Source organism: Pleurodeles waltl, chromosome 2_2 (genome assembly GCF_031143425.1).
Source record: "Pleurodeles waltl isolate 20211129_DDA chromosome 2_2, aPleWal1.hap1.20221129, whole genome shotgun sequence".
Taxonomy (NCBI): domain Eukaryota; kingdom Metazoa; phylum Chordata; class Amphibia; order Caudata; family Salamandridae; genus Pleurodeles; species Pleurodeles waltl.
Window position 1 is genome coordinate 1166398576 of NC_090439.1, and position 20198 is coordinate 1166418773.

Sequence of the window (20198 nt, forward strand, 5' to 3'; positions counted from 1 at the left end):
GGGTCATTTGTAAAACCCAAGCAACTGCTGTAAAGGATCTCTAGGCCTGGAGGAAAAACCCCCGCCTGACCCCACTTTTATAAGAGAGGAAGGATGAGCACTCAGCAGAACTGGAGGAAGCGGAGCTCCCTTTGAATCCTCTGCCCTGGATATGTTGCCCTCTGGTGGGGTAGAAGTTGGTGAATCTGGTCTGGTCCTGAAAGGAGCTTCGTCTGGAGTCTTGCCCGCTGGGAGGGTATTGGGAAAGTGTGTGGCTGACCAAGCGGCCTCCGCCATGACCAGCCCCCTAGAAAACCTGAGGGTTAAAGACTTTCTTTATGGAGGACCTGGCCTAGTCTGGGGAGAGTCTGATAAAGGGTACCCTTGGGTGATAAGCCCCACCTCCATGGTCGCATTGTCCCGGTACTTTGGGTCCATCTTAATCAAAAGGGAGTGGCAGCACTGTGTGAACGACGTGCAATTAGCATTACCTAAGAAGATGATAGCGTGACGTGCCCACCCTGAAAGGGCCTCCGGTGAAATAAGGGCACTTGTGGCCTTGGCGTCTTCATTTGTATCAACGATCTTGGTAAGGGGCAATAGTATTCAAAAGCTTATCCTGACAAGCCCTCCAGGAATAGAATATGGTCTTTTTCGGGTCTTTTATGAATTTTGACAGGGAAGTGGCCATTCTAGAGTCAATGTCGGGAGTCTGGCAACTTTACCCTACAAGCCAGGGCAGTGACATTCGGCCGGAAAGCAGCTGCAGGCTTCTTTCTCCAGGGGCTTCCTAAGGTGAACCACCACATAGCTGGCTACCTTTTCTGCCAGAGCCCACTCAGAGGAGCAAGGGTAGAGGATGTCATCGGGGTCAGGAAATGTCCAAGCCCTGGGCCTCTGGGTTTGCAGAGTAAGGGATGGATGGATGCCAAGGTCTGGAGGACCCTGCTTCATCATCTGAGTCCACAGGGGACTCATCATCTTGAGGGTCTGGGGAAATAGGGCATGGGGATTCCAGGGCTGGTTCAGTAGGACCCGGGATTGGCGGGGGGTAGCCAAGAAAGCTTGCTTAAGGAGAGCAGAAGCATCATAGTCAATGCCATCCTTGCGAGGAAGCTTGGCAGGCACATGGTCTGGATTTGGGGCAGAATGGAAGGTGCCTAAGATCCCAGAGGGTGCAGTGGGCTCCTTCATGGGATTAGAGATATGGGTGCAGGCACGCGCAACTTGATCCACCAGGTGCTGTTCCAAGGAGCCCATGGCCCCAGCAACTGCCTGGTAAATTAAGGCATCTACCGCCTCATAAAATTCATCGTCTCAGGGCAGGAACTCTAAGGGGTCCCCTTTCGACTGCTGATCCCTGGAAACCTCCATGTCTGCTAAAATTAGGTGCAAGTGAGGAAGGAGGCGGCACTGCACTAGTTTTCAAGTGAACACCAGAATATACAGCGAAAGCACTGCAAAGTGCCAATTGGTCCAAAGTCGACTGTATGGGTCTCTGCTGGGATCTGATTAGACTAAGGTCTATGTTTGATCGGATGTTTTGTCTTTTCCATTCCCAAAGGTTCTTGGGATTTGTAGTTTATCATAAAGTTTGAATATGGCTGCCATTGATTACAGCGAAGGAAGAAAAGCATAATCCTCCCCTCTGGTCATGACATAGAATTTCTTCCGTCCATTCATTTCATAATTTGTTCTTCAAATTGAAACAGTTCAGAGGGACGTCCAGTTTTATACATAGAACATAATCTGATGACTGAGACTGTTCCGGTTCAAGTGTGATCAGTTCTCAGAGAGCATTTGCAGCCTCCTGTTTTTCACTAAAACCCCACGGTATATAGACACAAGGGCTTTTTCCTGAGTACTGGTTATACCCAGTTCTAGTGCTGCAGCTTGTATAAGTGGACATTTTCTAACAGAAACAAGAGACCTAAGGATCTTATCCCGTGATTTATCCAAAGTCCTTGTTTATTTACATTTAATCCCATAGAAGTGCGTTAGAAGTATTTTTGGCGTGGTATACATTGGGTATAGACACTAGTTGTTTCTCAAGTGATGCAGGAGTTATAACGGGTCTGGCATCTGATCTCAGGAACTCTAGACTATAATACATGATGCATTCAGAATATATCAGATTGTACTGTCATCTGCCCTCATTCAGAATTCCAAAGTTCTGCTGTCTTGTGGGACCATTTGGGATATCACAAGCTGTGCTGTCATGTGACCCTATTCAGAACTTACTCCCCGGTGTGTAACTGAACTTGAATTTCACAACTTATATTGTACCTAAACGTCTGCCAGAATTTGAAATCTGTTGTGGAAACTGATGTCCTTCTGCCTGTTCTTCTGTTTTGCAGGATGTTAGAAGTGCCCTGGACAGGTAAGGTTGGTTTATTGTTCTCTTCTCAGTGTGTAAGGAGCAGATCTGGCTGCAGTGTGGAAATGTCAGTACTGAGCTCACACAAATCCACTCTGCTGCCCGAGCAGTACTACCTCATACAATTATTATATGTAGACCATCTCGTGGCTACTCTCCTGTCTTCCCAACAGTGTTGAGTCCCCTCTGCCTATCCTGGAACTCAAAGTTTTATGAAAATACCCCCTGAGCCCAGGAAAACACGCTCATGTCCACAAAAATCACTTTTGTCCACAGAAACTACCTCAAGTTTTCCACAATCACAGCATACTCAAGACCTCCTTCACCCTCCACATGATCAGAATGTCTATGAACCCAAGAAAGCCGCTCTACTGCCCACGTTTGGACTGACCCCTGAAAAATACCGTCAGAGGTTTAGGGACAGCACCAGACTTTCCACACAGACCGGGGTAGACTGTTTTGATTTCTCCAATAAGGCACTGAATGGTTGGGTGCGGGGCAACAAAATAAATGATTACAAAGGATTATATGATTTGATTCTGAGAGAGCATATGCTCAGTATTTGTTCTACAGAGCTGCACCAGTACCTGGTTGACAGTAAGCTGACTGATCCTAGAAAGCTTGCTGATGCTAACCGCTATTCTAGCTATACCGGGTCTGATTGAGCCAGACCAAAATGGATTTGTGAGACACCCCCAACGTGGGGACACACGAAACGCATTCTTGACTTAATAAATAAGGCAGATCGGGTTCGTAGGGACATTATGCTTTTAACCCTGGACGTGGAGAAGTCCTTCATCAGAGAGCATTGGCCTTAACTGACAACAACATTAACCCACTTTGGTTTCGGCCCTCTGTTTCTCACATGGATCCATAGCACCTATAGCAAACCGTGGGCGACGGTGTGGGTGAACTGACAATCCTCCCAATCATTTCCCATATGCAGAGGCACCAGACAGGGTTGCCCTTTGTCACCCTTACTATTGGAGCAGTTTACACAGAGTACGATCTAATCCAAATATAACGGGTGTGACATTTGAAGGCAACATGCACACCTTGGCTTTATACGTGGATGATGTTTTAGTCTCCTTAAATAATAATCCCAAGAGGGCCTTTCCGGCTCTTCTGCAGGAGATAGAGGAGTTCGGGAAGACCTCCGGCTTCCGCGTAAATTTTCAGAAATCCCAAGCCCTTCATATTTCGGTCCCTCTTGTTGACCATCAGTATCTGGAAAGGCAGTTTCCAATATGTTGGCATAGACAGAGCATCCCTTATCTAGGGCTCAAGTTTGCTCCGATCATCTCCGACACTACCCCTATTAACTACCGCTTATTGGTACAGCGAGTACAATGCAGCCTGGCCAAATGACAATCACCCCTGATTTCATGGCTGGGCCTCATTGCTGCCCTTAAAATGATGATCCTTCTGCAAATCTTATACCTTTTCCTAACCCTACCGGTCGAGCCTCTCCCGGGAACGCTTTAATCTTTACAGAAAGATTTTTACCATTTCATTTGAGCAGGGAGGCGGCCTCCCTATGCTATCAATCGGCAGCACAAGGAAGTCTGGGAGTGCCTAACCTACTGCACTATTTTCAAGCCACCCAACTCTACTATTTAGTAGAGTGGTCGAGAGACGAGTCCGAAAAGGTGGCTGTTTATTTATAGGGCCCTCGCAGGCACATCCCTGTGGAAGATCCCCTTCCTATCCCACCCGCAACATCCCTGAGATTTATATTCTTCTCCAATCACCCACTCACTTAGGAGAACGTGGGACCGGGTGGCAACAAGGAAAATCTTTACTATATTTCCCTCGCCCTTGACTCCAATTGCTAGCAATCCATCCTTTACCCCTGGTATGAACAGCCTGACCTACAGCAAGTGGTTGCAACCGGAGTGACAAAGGCACTCTCCCCATGTGGCCAGCAACATGTCTGGTGTGTGGCAGGCTGCTAAAACTAGTCAGCCTACACGGATAGTCGGTTAAGGTTTCAGGGGGCACCTCTAAGGTGCCCTCTGGGGTGTATGTTACAATAAAATGTACACTGGCATCAGTGGTCATTTATTGTGCTGAGAAGTTTGATACCAAACTTCACAGTTTTCAGTGTAGCCATAATGGTGCTGTGAAGTTCGTGCATGACAGACTCCAGGACCATATACTCTTATGGCTACCCTGCACTTACAATGCCTAAGGTTTTGCTTAGACACTGTAGGGGCACAGTGCTCATGCACTTGTGCCCTCACCTATGGTATAGTGCACCCTGCCTTAGGGCTGTAAGGCCTGCTAGAGGGGTGACTTATCTATACCTGTAGGCAGTGTGAGGTTCGCATGGCACCCTGAGGGGAGTGCCATGTCGACTTAGTCTTTTTATCCCCACTAGCACACACAAGCTGGCAAGCAGTGTGTCTGTGCTGAGTGAGGGGTCCCCAGGGTGGCATAAGATATGCTGCAGCCCTTAGAGACCTTCCCTGGAATCAGGGCCCTTTGTACCAGGGGTACCAGTTACAAGCGACTTACCTGGATGCCAGGGTGTGCCAATTGTGGAAACAAAAGTACAGGTTAGGGAAAGAACACTGGTGCTGGAGCCTGGTTAGCAGGCCTCAGCACACTTTCAAATCAAAACTTAGCATCAGCAAAGGCAAAAAGTCAGGGGGTAACCATGCCAAGGAGGCATTTCCTTACAGATACCTTTGCGATATCTGGAGCTTTCTGAAAGAGAGGACCAGAGAGAGCGAGGAACACTAAGTGATGTGAGAGAAGAAGAAAGAGTTATACAGATAATCAGATAAATAGACAGGAAGGGAGGTGGAGAGAGAGTGGTCATGTGTGTTAGTTGCTGAGTTTTTCACTGTTTCCCCTGAGATCCTGAAGCTTGTATTATCATGTGCTAATCCCTGCAAGGTTCTGAGCAGAGGGGTGTGCATAGTAGAAGGGATAATGTGTGACACTTGTGGATGCCCCCCAGAGTTGTTGGTGTGTGTGTGTGTGTAGTGAGACACACCAACTGCTGTCCTGCAGGTGCTCCTGTAAATTACAGTATTCTATTTCCAAACACAGGGTGTTTGTGCAGTTCCTTTTCAGATTCTGTAGTCTCCGAGTCGTCTGTAACACTAAAATGATTTGTGTGTCCTTCAGGTGTAAGAAGGTGAAGTTTCAGGGTCCGGAGAGTGAGATGAAGAAAACAAGGGAAGAAGAGGTTATGATAACTCTGAAACCTGAAGAGGACATAAAGAAATATAGAGGTAAATAGAGTTGTGCTGAATGTAATTATATGTTGGTGTCCACACTGAGACCTTCAGCCTCCACCAGCTACAGCTACAGCTTTTACTGTGGAAAGACCTGGTTGACAATTTGTCGAGTGCAGGGTTACACACTGACCCCCTCGGCTGTGCTAACTCCTGAGCCGTGCTGATGGTCCCTCAGCAGTACAGGGAGTTCCTCCTTAACATTGTCCATGATATCCCCTTGGCTGGGCATCTGGGGGTGACCGAGACCTGGGAGAGGCTGGTCAACCACTTCTACTGGTCCCAGATGTCAGAGGAGGTCAAGGAGGTTTGTCGCTCCTGTGTGACCTGCCAAGCCAGTGGCAAGGGAGGAGGCAAACCCAAGGCTCCCCTGATACCACTACCAGCGGTGGGGCAGCTTTAGAGAGGGTGGTGCATTGCTTGAGACCATTTGTAAAAGTGCAATCAGCGGCTTCAGAAGGAAGTGCACGCGCTCGTGAGGTAACCAACCGAGAGTCAGTATCCAGAATGAAGTAAGGGGGGGCCACAAAAGTGAAGGTTAACCAAGATTAAAGTTCTGCATTAGCAGAAAAGTCTTGAGCTGTGTTCAGAAGATAAGAGGATTTGGTTGGGAATAGAGATGATGCTGCAGTTGTATCATTTACTACAGTATACTGTCTAGTGCAGCACTGTGGACAGTGTAGTATAGTGTTCTGTGTAATGCAGTGTGCTCTCCTGTGCAACTGCTGTTTGGTGCAGCGTTTTGTGAAATAGTTCACTGTCTATTCTGTTGTGCTGTCTAGTGCTGTATCCTGCTTAGAACTATGTGCTGTCTTGTGTAGTGTTTTCTCTAGTTGTAGGAAGCTGGCCCCTTGTTTGCAGTACCCACCCCCACTCTTTTTGCCTGATATCTAATGCCAACTTGACTAAGTGTGTGTTGGGATCCTGCTAACCAGGCCCCAGCGCCTGCGTTCTTTCCCTAAAACTGTACCATTGTTCCACAATTGGCACACCCCTGGCCCACAGCTAAGTCCCTTGTAAAAGGTCTCAGTGGTACCAAGGGCTCTGTGAGCAGGGAGGGTCCCTAAGGGCTGCTGCATATATTGTGCCACCCTAAGGGACCCCTCACCAAACACATGTCACTGCCAATGCAACTTGTGTGTGCTGGTGGGAAGAAAAAGGTAAAGTTGACATGGCATCCCCCTCAGGATGCCATGCCCACAAACCACTGCCTGTGGCATAGGTAAGTCACCTCCCTAGCAGGCCTCACAGCCCTAAAGCAGGGTGCACTATCCCACAGTACAGTGTTCTCCCTCCAGGTAGGTGCTGTGTAGTGCAGTGTTGTCCATCCAGGTTGGTGCTCTGTGGTGCAGTGTATTGCACAGTACAGTGTGCTCCTTCCAGGTAGGTGCTGTTAGTGCAGTGTATTGTACAGTACAGTATGCTCCTATCAGGTAGGTGCTGTTAGTGTAGTGTATTGTACAGTACAATGTGCTCCTTCTAGGTAGGTGCTGTTAGTGCAGTGTATTGTACAGTATAGTGTGCTCCTTCCATGTAGGTGCTCTGTACTGCAATGTATCGCTCAGTGTGGTCTTTACAGGTAGGTGCAGTATAGTGCAGTTTATTGTACTTTGTGTTCCTTCAGGTCTGGGGCTGTGTAGTGCAGTCTATTATACAGTACAGTGGGGTCCTCCCAGGTGGGTGCTGTGTAGTGCAACATATTGTACAGTGTTCTCCTTCAAGGTAGGTGCTGTGTAGTGCAGTGTATTGTATAGTATGTTGTGCTCCTACCGGGTAGGTACTGTGTAGTGCAGTGTATTGCTCAGTCTGCTCTTTACAGGTAAGTGCAATATAGTGCAATTATTGTACTATGTGTTCTTTCCAGATAGGTGTTTTATCGTGAAATGTATTGTACAGTACAGTGTGCACCTTCTAGGTAGGTGCTGGTTAGTGCGGTTTATTCTACAGTGTGGTCCTTCCAGGTAGTGCTGTGCAGTGTAGTGTATTGTACAGTACAGTGTGCTCCTTCCAGGTAGGTGTTGGTTAGTGCAGTTTATTCTACAGTGTTGTTCTTCCAGGTAGGTGCTGTGCAGTGTGGTGTATTGTACAGTACAGTGTGCTCCTTCCAAATTGCTGCTGTGTAGTGCAGTGTATTGTACAGTACTGTCTGCTCCTTCCAGGTAGGTGCTGTGTGGTGCAGTGTATTCCACAGTACAGTGTACTCCTTCTATAGTGCAGTGTATTGTACAGTGTGCTCCTTCCAGATTTCTGCTGTGTAGTGCAGTGCGTTGTACAGTACAGTGTTCTTCTTCCTGGTAGGTGCTGTGTCGTACAGTCTATTGTACAGTAGAGTGTGCCCCTTCCAGTTAGGTGCTGTGTAGTGCAGTGTACTGTACTGTGTGCTCTTTACAGATAGGTGAGGTATAGTGCAGTTTATTGAACTATGTGTTCTTTCCAGGTAGGTGCTGTTAGTGCAGTGCATTGTACAGTACGCTGTGCTCCTTCCAGGTAGGTGCTGTATAGTGCACTGTATTCTACAGGACAGTGTGTTCCTACCCAGTAGGTGCTGTGTAGTGCAGTGTATTCTACAGGACAGTGTGTTCCTACCTGGTAGGTGCTGTGTAGTGCAGTGTATTCTACAGTGTGGTCCTTCCATGTAGGTGCTGTATTCTACAGTGTGATGTACAGTACAGTCTGCTCCTTCCAGGTAGGTGCTGTGCAGTATATTGCACAGTACAGTGTGCTGCCTCCAGGTAGGTGCTGTATAGTGTTTTTTAATGTACATGTAGGAAAGTACCATCTTGCCTGGCATGTTACCCCCATTTTTCACTGTATATATGTTGTTTTAGTTGCATGTGTCACTGGGACCCTGCCAGCCAGGGCCCCAGTGCTCATAAGTGTGACCTGTATGTGTTACCTGTGTTATGACTAACTGTCTCACTGAGGCTCTGTTAATCAGAACCTCAGTGGTTATGCTCTCTCATTTCTTTCCAAATTGTCACTAACAGGCTAGTGACCATTTTCACCAATTTACATTGGCATACTGGAACACCCTTATAATTCCCTAGTATATGGTACTGAGGTACCCAGGGTATTGGGGTTCCAGGAGATCCCTATGGGCTGCAGCATTTCTTTTGCCACCCATAGGGAGCTCTGACAATTCTTACACAGGCCTGCCACTGCAGCCTGAGTGAAATAATGCACACATCATTTCACAGCCATTTTCACTGCACTTAAGTAACTTATAAGTCACCTATATGTCTAACCTTTACCTAGTAAAGGCTGGGTGCTAAGTTACTTAGTGTGTGGGCACCCTGGCACTAGCCAAGGTGCCCCCACATTGTTCAGGGCCAATTCCCCGGACTTTGTGAGTGCGGGGACACCATCACACGCGTGCACTACATATAGGTCACTACCTATGTGTAGCTTCACAATGGTAACTCCGAATATGGCCATGTAACATGTCTAAGATCATGGAATTGCCCCCTCTATGCCATCCTGGCATTGTTGGCACAATTCCATGATCCCACGGGTCTCTAGCACAGACCCTGGTACTGCCAAACTGCCTTTTCAGGGGTTTCACTGCAGCTGCTGCTGCTGCCAACCCCTCAGACAGGTTTCTGCCCTCCTGGGGTCCAGCCAGGCTTGGCCCAGGATGTCAGAACAAAGGACTTCCTCTGAGAGAGGGTGTTACACCCTCTCCCTTTGGAAAAAGGTGTTAAGGCAAGGGAGGAGTAGCCTCCCCCAGCCTCTGGAAATGCTTTAATGGGCACAGATGGTGCCCATTTTTGCATAAGCCAGTCTACACCGGTTCAGGGACCCCTCAGCCCTGCTCTGGCGCGAAACTGGACAAAGGAAAGGGGAGTGACCACTCCCCTGACCTGCACCTCCCCTGGGAGGTGCCCAGAGCTCCTCCAGTGTGCTCCAGACCTCTGCCATTTTGGAAACAGAGGTGCTGCTGGCACACTGGACTGCTCTGAGTGGCCAGGGCCAGCAGGTGACGTCAGAGACTCCTTCTGATAGGCTCCTTCAGGTGTTGCTAGCCTATCCTCTCTCCTAAGTAGCCAAACCCTCTTTTCTGGCTATTTAGGGTCTCTGCTCTGGGGAATTCCTTAGATAATGAATGCAAGAGCTCATCAGAGCTCCTCTGCATCTCTCTCTTCACCTTATGCCAAGGAATCGACTGCTGACCGCGCTGGAAGCCTGCAAAACTGCAACAAAGTAGCAAAGACGACTACTGCAACTCTGTAACGCTGATCCTGCCGCCTTCTCGACTGTTTTCCTGGTGGTGCATGCTGTGGGGGTAGTCTGCCTACTCTTTGCACTAGAAGCTCCGAAGAAATCTCCCGTGGGTCGACGGAATCGTCCCCCTGCAACCGCAGGCACCAAAAAGCTGCATCACCGGTCCCTTGGGTCTCCTATCAGCACGACGAGCGAGGTCCCTCGAATCCAGCAACACTGTCCAAGTGACCCTCACAGTCCAGTGACTCTTCAGTCCAAGTTTGGTGGAGGTAAGTCCTTGCCTCCCCACGCCAGACTGCATTGCTGGGAACCGCGACTTTTGCAGCTACTCCGGCCTCTGTGCACTTCCGGCGGAAATCCTTTGTGCACAGCCAAGCCTGGGTCCACGGCACTCTAACCTGCATTGCACGACTTTCTAAGTTGGTCTCCGGCGACGTGGGACTCCTTTGTGCAACTTCGGGTGAGCACCGTTTCACTCTTCTTCGTAGTGCCTGTTCTGGCACTTCTGCGGGTGCTGCCTGCTTCTGAGAGGGCTCCTTGTCTTGCTCGACGCCCCCTCTGTCCCCAGACGCAATTGGCGACATCCTGGTCTATCCTGGGCCACAGCAGCATCCAAAAACGCTAACCGGACGACTTGCAGCTAGCAAGGCTTGTTGGCGTCCTTTCGGCGGGAAAACACTTCTGCACGACTCTCCACGGCGTGGGGGATCCATCCTCCAAAGGGGAAGTCTCTAGCCCTTGTCGTTCCTGCAGAATCCTCAGATTCTTCTGTCCAGTAGAAGCTTCTTTGCACCCACAGCTGGCATTTCCTAGGCATCTGCCCATCTCCGACTTGCTTGTGACTTTTGGACTTGGTCTCCTTGTTTCACGGGTACCCTCGACTTGAAATCCATCGTTGTTGCATTGCTGGTTTGTGTCTTTCCTGCAGAATTCCCTTATCACGACTTCTATGTCCTTGGGGGAACTTTAGTGCACTTTGCACTCACTTTTCAGGGTCTTGGGGTGGGGTATTTTTCTAACCCTTACTATTTTCTAATAGTCCCAGCGACCCTCTACAAGGTCACATAGGTTTGGGGTCCATTCGGGGTTCGCATTCCGCTTTTGGAGTATATGGTTTGTGTTGCCCCTATCCCTATGTTCTTCCATTGCATCCTATTGTAACTATACATTGTTTGCACTGTTTTCTAAGACTATACTGCATATTTTTGGTATTGTGTACAGATATCTTGTGTATATTTGCTATCCTCATACTGAGGGTACTCACTGAGATACTTTTGGCATATTGTCATAAAAATAAAGTACCTTTATTTTTTGAATAACTGTGTATTGTGTTTTCTTATGATACTGTGCATATGGCACTAGTGGTACTGTAGTAGCTTCACACGTCTCCTAGTTCAGCCTAAGCTGCTCTGCTAAGCTACCATTATCTATCAGCCTAAGCTGCTAGACACCCTATACACTAATAAGGGATACCTGGGCCTGGTGCAAGGTGTAAGTACCCCTTGGTACTCACTACAAGCCAGTCCAGCCTCCTACATTGGTTGTGCAGCGGTGGGATAAGTGCTTTGAGACTACTTACCACTCTTGACATTGTACTTTTCATAAGAGAAAAATATACAAAACAAGTTCAGTGTGTGTACACATAGCTAAAAAGTTTTGCATTTCCTCTTTTCACTCTTTTCTAAGTGCTGAAAAGTACATCTAAACTTTCTAAAGTTCTTAAAAAGTTTTAAAAGTTTTTTCTGTCTTTCCAAAAGTTCTGAAAAACCTTTTCTTCACTTTTTCTATCACTTAACTCTTTCTAAAAATGTCTGGTACAGGTCAAACAGTTGATCTGTCCAAAATTGCATATGATCACCTTAGCTGGAAAGGAGCAAGGAGTCTCTGCATAGAAAGAGGTTTGAGTGTAGGGAAGAATCCTTCTTTGGAATTGTTGCTTAACATGCTTAGAGAACAAGATAAGGCCAGAAGGGCCCCATCTGTTGAAAAAGTAGCTAATGGTTCCCAATCTGATCCAGGGACTCCCCTAGAGATAGATTCAGGAAGGAAACTTCCTAGCCTGCCCATTACTAGACAGTCTAGCATAGTTGGTACAGAGGATGGGTCACATCATACAGATGGTGTGCTCTCTCATTACACTGTTAGCCAAGCTGTTAGGGTGGCTTCTGTAAGGGATAGGTCTCCTTCTGTCCATTCTCAGCATACTTCTGTTTCAAGACATGTCCCTCCCAACCACCCTGATGACAGAGTGTTAGAAAGGGAGCTCAATAGATTGAGAGTGGAGGAATCCAGGCTGAAGCTCAAAAAGCAACAGCTGGATTTAGATAGGCAGTCTCTAGAGATAGAAAGAGAAAGACAGAAACTGGGTTTAGAAACCCATGGTGGCAGCAGCAGTATTCCCCATAGTCATCCTGTAAAAGAGCATGATTCCAGGAATCTGCATAAGATAGTTCCCCCTTATAAGGAGGGGGATGACATTAACAAGTGGTTTGCTGCACTTGAGAGGGCTTGTGTTGTTCAAGATGTCCCTCAAAGGCAGTGGGCTGCTATCCTATGGCTATCATTTAGTGGTAAGGGTAGGGATAGACTCCTTACTGTGAAAAAAGTGATGCCAACAATTTCACTATTCTTAAGAATGCACTCCTTGATGGTTATGGCTTAACCACTGAACAATACAGGATAAAGTTCAGAGAGACCAAAAAGGAGTCTTCACAAGACTGGGTTGATTTCATTGACCATTCAGTGAAGGCCTTGGAGGGGTGGTTACATGGCAGTAAAGTGACTGACTATGAAAGCCTGTACAACTTAATCCTGAGAGAGCATATTCTTAATAATTGTGTGTCTGATTTGTTGCACCAGTACCTGGTAGACTCTGATCTGACCTCTCCCCAAGAATTGGGAAAGAAGGCAGACAAATGGGTCAGAACAAGGGTGAACAGAAAAGTTCATACAGGGGGTGACAAAGATGGCAAGAAGAAGGATGGTAAGCCTTCAGACAAAGGTGGGGACAAATCTAAAAATGAGTCTTCATCAGGTCCACAAAAACACTCTGGTGGGGGTGGTGGGCCTAAATCCTCTTCTTATCAAAATAAGGAAAATAAACCATGGTGCTATTTATGTAAGATAAAAGGCCATTGGACAACAGATCCCAGTTGTTCAAAGAAAAGCACCAAGCCTCCTACCACTACAACCCCTACTGCTACACCTAGTGTCCCTACTAATAGCAGTGGTGGTGGGAGCAAACCTACTAATAGCCAATCCAAGGGAGTAGCTGGGCTCACTTTTGGTAACTTAGTTGGGGTTGGTCTGATTAGGGAGACCACAGAGGCTGTGTTATCTCTGAGGGGGCTATTGATTTAGCCACCTTGGTTGCTTGTCCCCTTAACATGGATAAGTACAAGCAACTACCCCTAATAAATGGTGTTGAGGTCCAGGCCTACAGGGACACAGGTGCCAGTGTCACAATGGTGATTGAGAAACTGGTACACCCTGAACAACACCTACTTTGTCACCAGTACCAAGTAACCGATGCTCACAACAACATACTTAGCCACCCCATGGCTGTTGTAAATCTCAACTGGGGGGGGTTTACTGGTCCAAAGAAAGTTGTGGTAGCCTCAGATTTGCCTGTAGACTGTCTACTAGGGAATGATTTGGAGACATCAGCTTGGTCAGATGTGGATTTGGAGGCCCATGCAGCAATGCTGGGCATCCCAGGGCATATTTTTGCTTTAACCAGGGCTCAGGCCAAAAAGCAAAAAGGAAAGGGAAGCTTGGATCCTGGAACAATGGACCAAGTGCTCCCTAAAGCTAGGGCTAGTAGAAGTAAAGCACTTCCTACTATCCCTCCCTCTACAGTGGATTCTTCTTCTGAGGAAGAAGAGTTTCCACCCTGTGCAGAACCTACACCAGAGGAGCTGGAAGCAGACACTGCTGAGCTTTTGGGTGAAGGGGGGCCTGCCAGGGAGGAGCTGAGTGTGGCACAGCAAACCTGTCCCACCTTAGAGGGTGTAAGACAGCAAGCTGTCAAACAAGCAAATGGGGATGTCAGTGACTCTCACAGAGTTTACTGGGAGGACAACCTCTTGTACACTGAAGCAAGGGATCCTAAAACTTGGAGCTGCCAGGAGATTAGTGATTCCTCAGGAGTACAGAAAGTTCCTCCTAACTCTTGCTCATGACATTCCCCTTGCTGGACATTTAGGGCAAATGAAAACTTGGGACAGGCTTGTTCCCTTGATTCATTGGCCTAGGATGTCTGAGGACACAAAAGATTTTTGTAAGTCCTGTGAAACCTGTCAAGCCAGTGGCAAGACAGGTGGCACACCAAAGGCACCCCTTATTCCACTGCCTGTGGTTGGGGTTCCCTTTGAAAGGGTAGGGGTTGACATAGTTGGCCCCCTTGACCCTCCTACTGCTTCAGGCAATAGGTTTATCTTGGTGGTAGTGGACCATGCCACAAGATATCCTGAGGCAATTCCTCTAAGGACCACTACAGCTCCTGCAGTGGCAAAGGCCCTCCTGGGAATCTTTTCCAGGGTGGGCTTCCCAAAAGAGGTAGTTTCAGACAGAGGAAGCAATTTCATGTCTGCTTACTTGAAGGCCATGTGGAAAGAGTGTGGGGTGACATACAAGTTCACCACACCCTATCATCCACAAACAAATGGACTGGTGGAGAGATTTAATAAAACTCTCAAAGGCATGATTATGGGACTCCCAGACAAACTCCGCAGGAGATGGGATATCCTTTTACCATGCCTCCTTTTTGCCTACAGGGAGGTACCCCAGAAAGGAGTGGGCTTTAGCCCCTTTGAACTCCTCTTTGGACACCCTGTTAGGGGTCCACTCACACTTGTCAAGGAGGGTTGGGAACAACCTTTAAAAGCTCCAAATCAAGATATTGTGGATTATGTACTAGGCCTCAGATCAAGGATGGCTGAGTATATGAAAAAGGCCAGTAAAAACCTTCAGGCCAGCCAAGAGCTCCAGAAGCAATGACATGACCAGAAGGCTGTTTTGGTTCATTACCAACCAGGGCAGAAAGTGTGGGTCTTGGAGCCTGTGGCCCCAAGAGCACTCCAAGATAAATGGAGTGGACCCCACACAATTGTTGAGAAGAAGGGTCAAGTCACCTACTTGGTTGACTTAGGCACTGCCAGGAGTCCCCTTAGGGTGCTCCATGTCAACCGCCTGAAACCCTACTATGACAGGGCTGATCTCACCCTGCTCATGGCAACTGATGAGGGACAGGAAGAAGACAGTGATCCTCTACCTGATCTCTTCTCTTCCACAGAACAAGATGCTCTAGTGGAAGGTGTTGTATTGGCAGATTGTCTTACTGCTGAGCAGAAAGACCACTGCATAAATCTCCTGGGTCAGTTTTCTGAACTCTTCTCTACTGTGCCAGGTACCACTTCTTGGTGTGAGCACACTATAGATACTGGAGACAGCTTGCCTGTCAAAAGTAAGATCTATAGGCAGCCTGACCATGTCAGAGACTGCATAAAGCAAGAGGTCCAGAAAATGTTAGAACTAGGAGTGGTTGAGCACTCTGAAAGTCCATGGGCCTCTCCTGTGGTACTTGTGCCAAAACCTCATTCCAAAGATGGAAAGAAAGAAATGAGGTTTTGTGCTGATTACAGAGGTCTCAACCAGGTAACCAAAACTGATGCTCACCCTATACCCAGGGCAGATGAGCTCATAGATACACTGGCATCTGCCAAGTATCTAAGCACTTTTGACTTGACTGCAGGGTATTGGCAGATTAAATTATCAGAAGATGCTAAACCTAAAACTGCATTTTCAACCATTGGAGGACATTACCAATTCACAGTAAGGCCTTTTGGATTGAAAAATGCACCTGCCACTTTTCAGAGGTTGGTGAATACAGTCCTGCAAGGGCTGGAGGCTTTCAGTGCAGCATATCTGGACGATATAGCTGTCTTTAGCTCCAGCTGGGATGATCACCTGGTCCACCTATGGAAAGTTTTGGAGGCCCTGCAAAAGGCAGGCCTCACTATCAAGGCTTCAAAGTGCCAGATAGGGCAGGAGAAGGTGGTTTATCTGGGACACCTGGTTGGTGGAGACCAGATTGCACCACTTCAGGGGAAAATCCAAACAATTATGGATTGGGTTCCCCCTACTACTCAGACTCAGGTGAGAGCCTTTTTAGGCCTCACTGGGTACTATAGGAGGTTCATAAAGAACTATGGCTCCATTGCAGCCCCTCTTAATGACCTCACTTCAAAGAAAATGCCTAAAAAGGTATTGTGGACAGCAAACTGTCAGAAAGCTTTTGAGGAGCTGAAGCAGGCCATGTGCTCTGCACCTGTCCTGAAAAGCCTTTGTTACTCTAAAAAATTCTATGTCCAAACTGATGCATCTGAATTAGGAGTAGGGGCAGTCCTATCACAACTTAATTCTGAGGGCCAGGATCAACCTGTTGCTTTTATTAGTAGGAGGTTGACCCCTAGAGAAAAGCGTTGGTCTGCCATTGAGAGGGAGGCCTTTGCTGTGGTCTGGGCACTGAAGAAGTTGAGGCCATACCTGTTTGGCACTTACTTCATTGTTCAGACAGACCACAAACCTCTACTTTGGCTAAAACAAATGAAAGGTGAAAACCCTAAATTGTTGAGGTGGTCCATATATCTACAGGGAATGGACTATACAGTGGAACATAGACCTGGGAGTACCCACTCCAATGCAGATGGACTCTCCAGATATTTCCACTTAGACAATGAAGACTCATCAGGTCATGGCTAGTCTTATTGTCCTTCGTTTGGGGGGGGGGTTGTGTAGGAAAGTAGCATCTTGCCTGGCATGTTACCCCCATTTTTCACTGTATATATGTTGTTTTAGTTGTATGTGTCACTGGGACCCTGCCAGCCAGGGCCCCAGTGCTCATAAGTGTGCCTGACTGTGTTACCTGTGTTATGACTAACTGTCTCACTGAGGCTCTGCTATCCAGAACCTCAGTGGTTATGCTCTCTCATTTCTTTCAAATTGTCACTAACAGGCTAGTGACCAATTTTACCAATTCACATTGGCTTACTGGAACACCCTTATAATTCCCTAGTATATAGTACTGAGGTACCCAGGGTATTGGGGTTCCAGGAGATCCCTATGGGCTGCAGCATTTCTTTTGCCACCCATAGGGAGCTCTGACAAATACTACACAGGTCTGCCACTGCAGCCTGAGTGAAATAATGCACACATTATTTCACAGCCATTTTCACTGCACTTAAGTAACTTATAAGTCACCTATATGTCTAACCTTTACCTGGTAAAGGTTAGGTGCAAAGTTACTTAGTGTGTGGGCACCCTGGCACTAGCCAAGGTGCCCCCACATTGTTCAGGGCAAATTCCCCTGACTTTGTGAGTGCGGGGACACCATTACATGCGTGTACTACACATAGGTCACTACCTATGTGTAGCTTCACAATGGTAACTCCGAATATGGCCATGTAACATGTCTATGATCATGGAATTGCCCCCTCTATGCCATCCTGGCATATGTGGCACAATCCCATGCTCCCAGTGGTCTGTAGCACAAACCCTGGTACTGCCAAACTGCCTTTTCAGGGGTTTCACTGCAGCTGCTGCTGCTGCCAACCCCACGGACAGGCTTCTGCCCTCCTGGGGTCCAGCCAGGCCTGGCCCAGGATGGCAGAACAAAGGACTTGCTCAGAGAGGGGGTGTTACACCCTCTCCCTTTGGAAAATGGTGTGAAGGCAGGGGAGGAGTAGCCTCCCCCAGCCTCTGGAAATGCTTTCTTGGGCACAGATGTGCCCAATTCTGCATAAGCCAGTCTACACCGGTTCAGGGACCCCTCAGCCCTGCTTAGGCGCGAAACTGGACAAAGGAAAGGGGAGTGACCACTCCCCTGACCTGCACCTCCCCTGGGAGGTGCCCAGAGCTCCTCCAGTGTGCTCCAGACCTCTGCCATCTTGGAAAGAGAGGTGCTGCTGGCACACTGGACTGCTCTGAGTGGCCAGTGCCAGCAGGTGACGTCAGAGACTCCTTCTGATAGGCTCCTTCAGGTGTTGCTAGCCTATCCTCTCTCCTAAGTAGCCAAACCCTCTTTTCTGGCTATTTAGGGTCTCTGCTTTGGGGAATTCCTTAGGTAACGAATGCAAGAGCTCATCAGAGTTCCTCTGCATCTCCCTCCTCACCTTCTGCCAAGTAATCGACTGCTGACCGTGCTGGAAGCCTGCAAAACTGCAACAAAGTAGCTAAGACGACTACTGCAACTCTGTAACGCTGATCCTGCCGCCTTCTCGACTGTTTTCCTGGTGGTGCATGCTGTGGGGGTAGTCTGCCTCCTCTCTGCACTGGAAGCTCTGAAGAAATCTCCCGTGGGTCGACGGAATCTTCCCCCTGCAACCGCAGGCACCAAAAAGCTCCATCACCGGTCCCTTGGGTCTCCTCTCAGCACGACGAGCGAGGTCCCTCGAATCCAGCAACACTGTCCAAGTGACCCTCACAGTCCCGTGACTCTTCAGTCCAAGTTTGGTGGAGGTAAGTCCTTGCCTTCCCACGCCAGACTGCATTGCTGGGATCTGCGACTTTTGCAGCTACTCCGGCCTCTGTGCACTTCCGGCGGAAATCCTTTGTGCACAGCCAAGCCTGGGTCCACGGCACTCTAACCTGCATTGCACGACTTTCTAAGTTGGTCTCCGGCGACGTGGGACTCCTTTGTGCAACTTCGGGTGAGCACCGTTTCACTCTTCTTCGTAGTGCCTGTTCTGGCAGTTCTGCGGGTGCTGCCTGCTTCTGAGAGGGCTCCTTGTCTTGCTCGACGCCCCCTCTGTCCCCAGACGCAATTGGCGACATTCTGGTCCATCCTGGGCCACAGCAGCATCCAAAAATGCTAACCGCATGACTTGCAGCTAGCAAGGCTTGTTGTCGTCCTTTTGGCGGGAAAACACTTCTGCACGACTCTCCATGGCGTGGGGGATCCATCCTCCAAAGGGGAAGTCTCTAGCCCTTGTCGTTCCTGCAGAATCCTCAGCTTCTTCTGTCCAGTAGAAGCTTCTTTGCACCCACAGCTGGCATTTCCTGGGCATCTGCCCATCTCCGACTTGCTTGTGACTTTTAGACTTGGTCCCCTTGTTCCACAGGTACCCTCGACTGGAAATCCATTGTTGTTGCATTGCTGGTTTGTGTCTTTCCTGCAGAATTCCCTTATCACGACTTCTATGTCCTTGGGGGAACTTTAGTGCACTTTGCACTCACTTTTCAGGGTCTTGGGGTGGGGTATTTTTCTAACCCTTACTATTTTCTAATAGTCCCAGCGACCCTCTACAAGGTCACATAGGTTTGGGGTCCATTCGTGGTTCGCATTCCACTTTTGGAGTATATGGTTTGTGTTGCCCCTATCCCTATGTGCTTCCATTGCATCCTATTGTAACTATACATTGTTTGCACTGTTTTCTAAGACTATACTGCATATTTTTGGTATTGTGTACATATATCTTGTGTATATTTGCTATCCTCATACTGAGGGTACTCACTGAGATACTTTTGGCATATTGTCATAAAAATAAAGTACCTTTATTTTTAGTATAACTGTGTATTGTGTTTTCTTATGATACTGTGCATATGGCACTAGTGGTACTGTAGTAGCTTCACACGTCTCCTAGTTCAGCCTAAGCTGCTCTGCTAAGCTACCATTATCTATCAGCCTAAGCTGCTAGACACCCTATACACTAATAAGGGATACCTGGGCCTGGTGCAAGGTGTAAGTACCCCTTGGTACTCACTACAAGCCAGTCCAGCCTCCTACAGCACACTATAGTTACTGGAGACAGCTTGCCTGTCAAAAGTAAGATCTATAGGCAGCCTGACCATGTCAGAGACTGCATAAAGCAAGAGGTGCAGAAAATGCTAGAACTGGGAGTGGTTGAGCACTCTGAAAGTCCATGGGCCTCTCCTGTGGTACTGGTACCAAAACCTCATTCCAAAGATGGAAAGAAGGAAATGCTGTTTTGTGTTGACTACAGAGGTCTCAACCAGGTAACCAAAACTGATGCTCACCCTATACCCAGGGCAGATGAGCTCATAGATACACTGGCATCTGCCAAGTATCTAAGCACTTTTGACTTGACTGCAGGGTATTGGCAGATCAAATTATCAGAAGATGCAAAAGCAAAAACTGCATTTTCAACCATTGGAGGACATTACCAATTCACAGTAATGCCTTTTGGATTGAAAAATGCACCTGCCACTTTTCAGAGGTTGGTGAATACAGTCCTGCAAGGGCTAGATGCTTTTAGTGCAGCATATCTTGATGATATAGCTGTCTTTAGCTCCAGCTGGGATGATCACCTGGTCCACCTATGGAAAGTTTTGGAGGCCCTGCAGAAGGCAGGCCTCAC

At 48.0% G+C, this 20198-nt stretch overlaps 1 protein-coding gene across 3 annotated transcripts in view; it reads left to right on the plus strand.

Moving 5' to 3' along the window:
• The window catches only part of LOC138283023 (E3 ubiquitin-protein ligase TRIM11-like), a 174038-nt gene that overhangs the window by 53787 nt on the left and 100053 nt on the right, over positions 1 to 20198 (plus strand). For all 3 annotated transcript variants that reach the window (XM_069221139.1, XM_069221138.1, XM_069221141.1), the window contains exons 4-5: positions 2337 to 2359; positions 5492 to 5598. In XM_069221139.1, coding sequence (XP_069077240.1) covers positions 2337 to 2359; positions 5492 to 5598 — 130 coding nt within the window. The remainder of the gene's footprint in view (positions 1 to 2336; positions 2360 to 5491; positions 5599 to 20198) is intronic.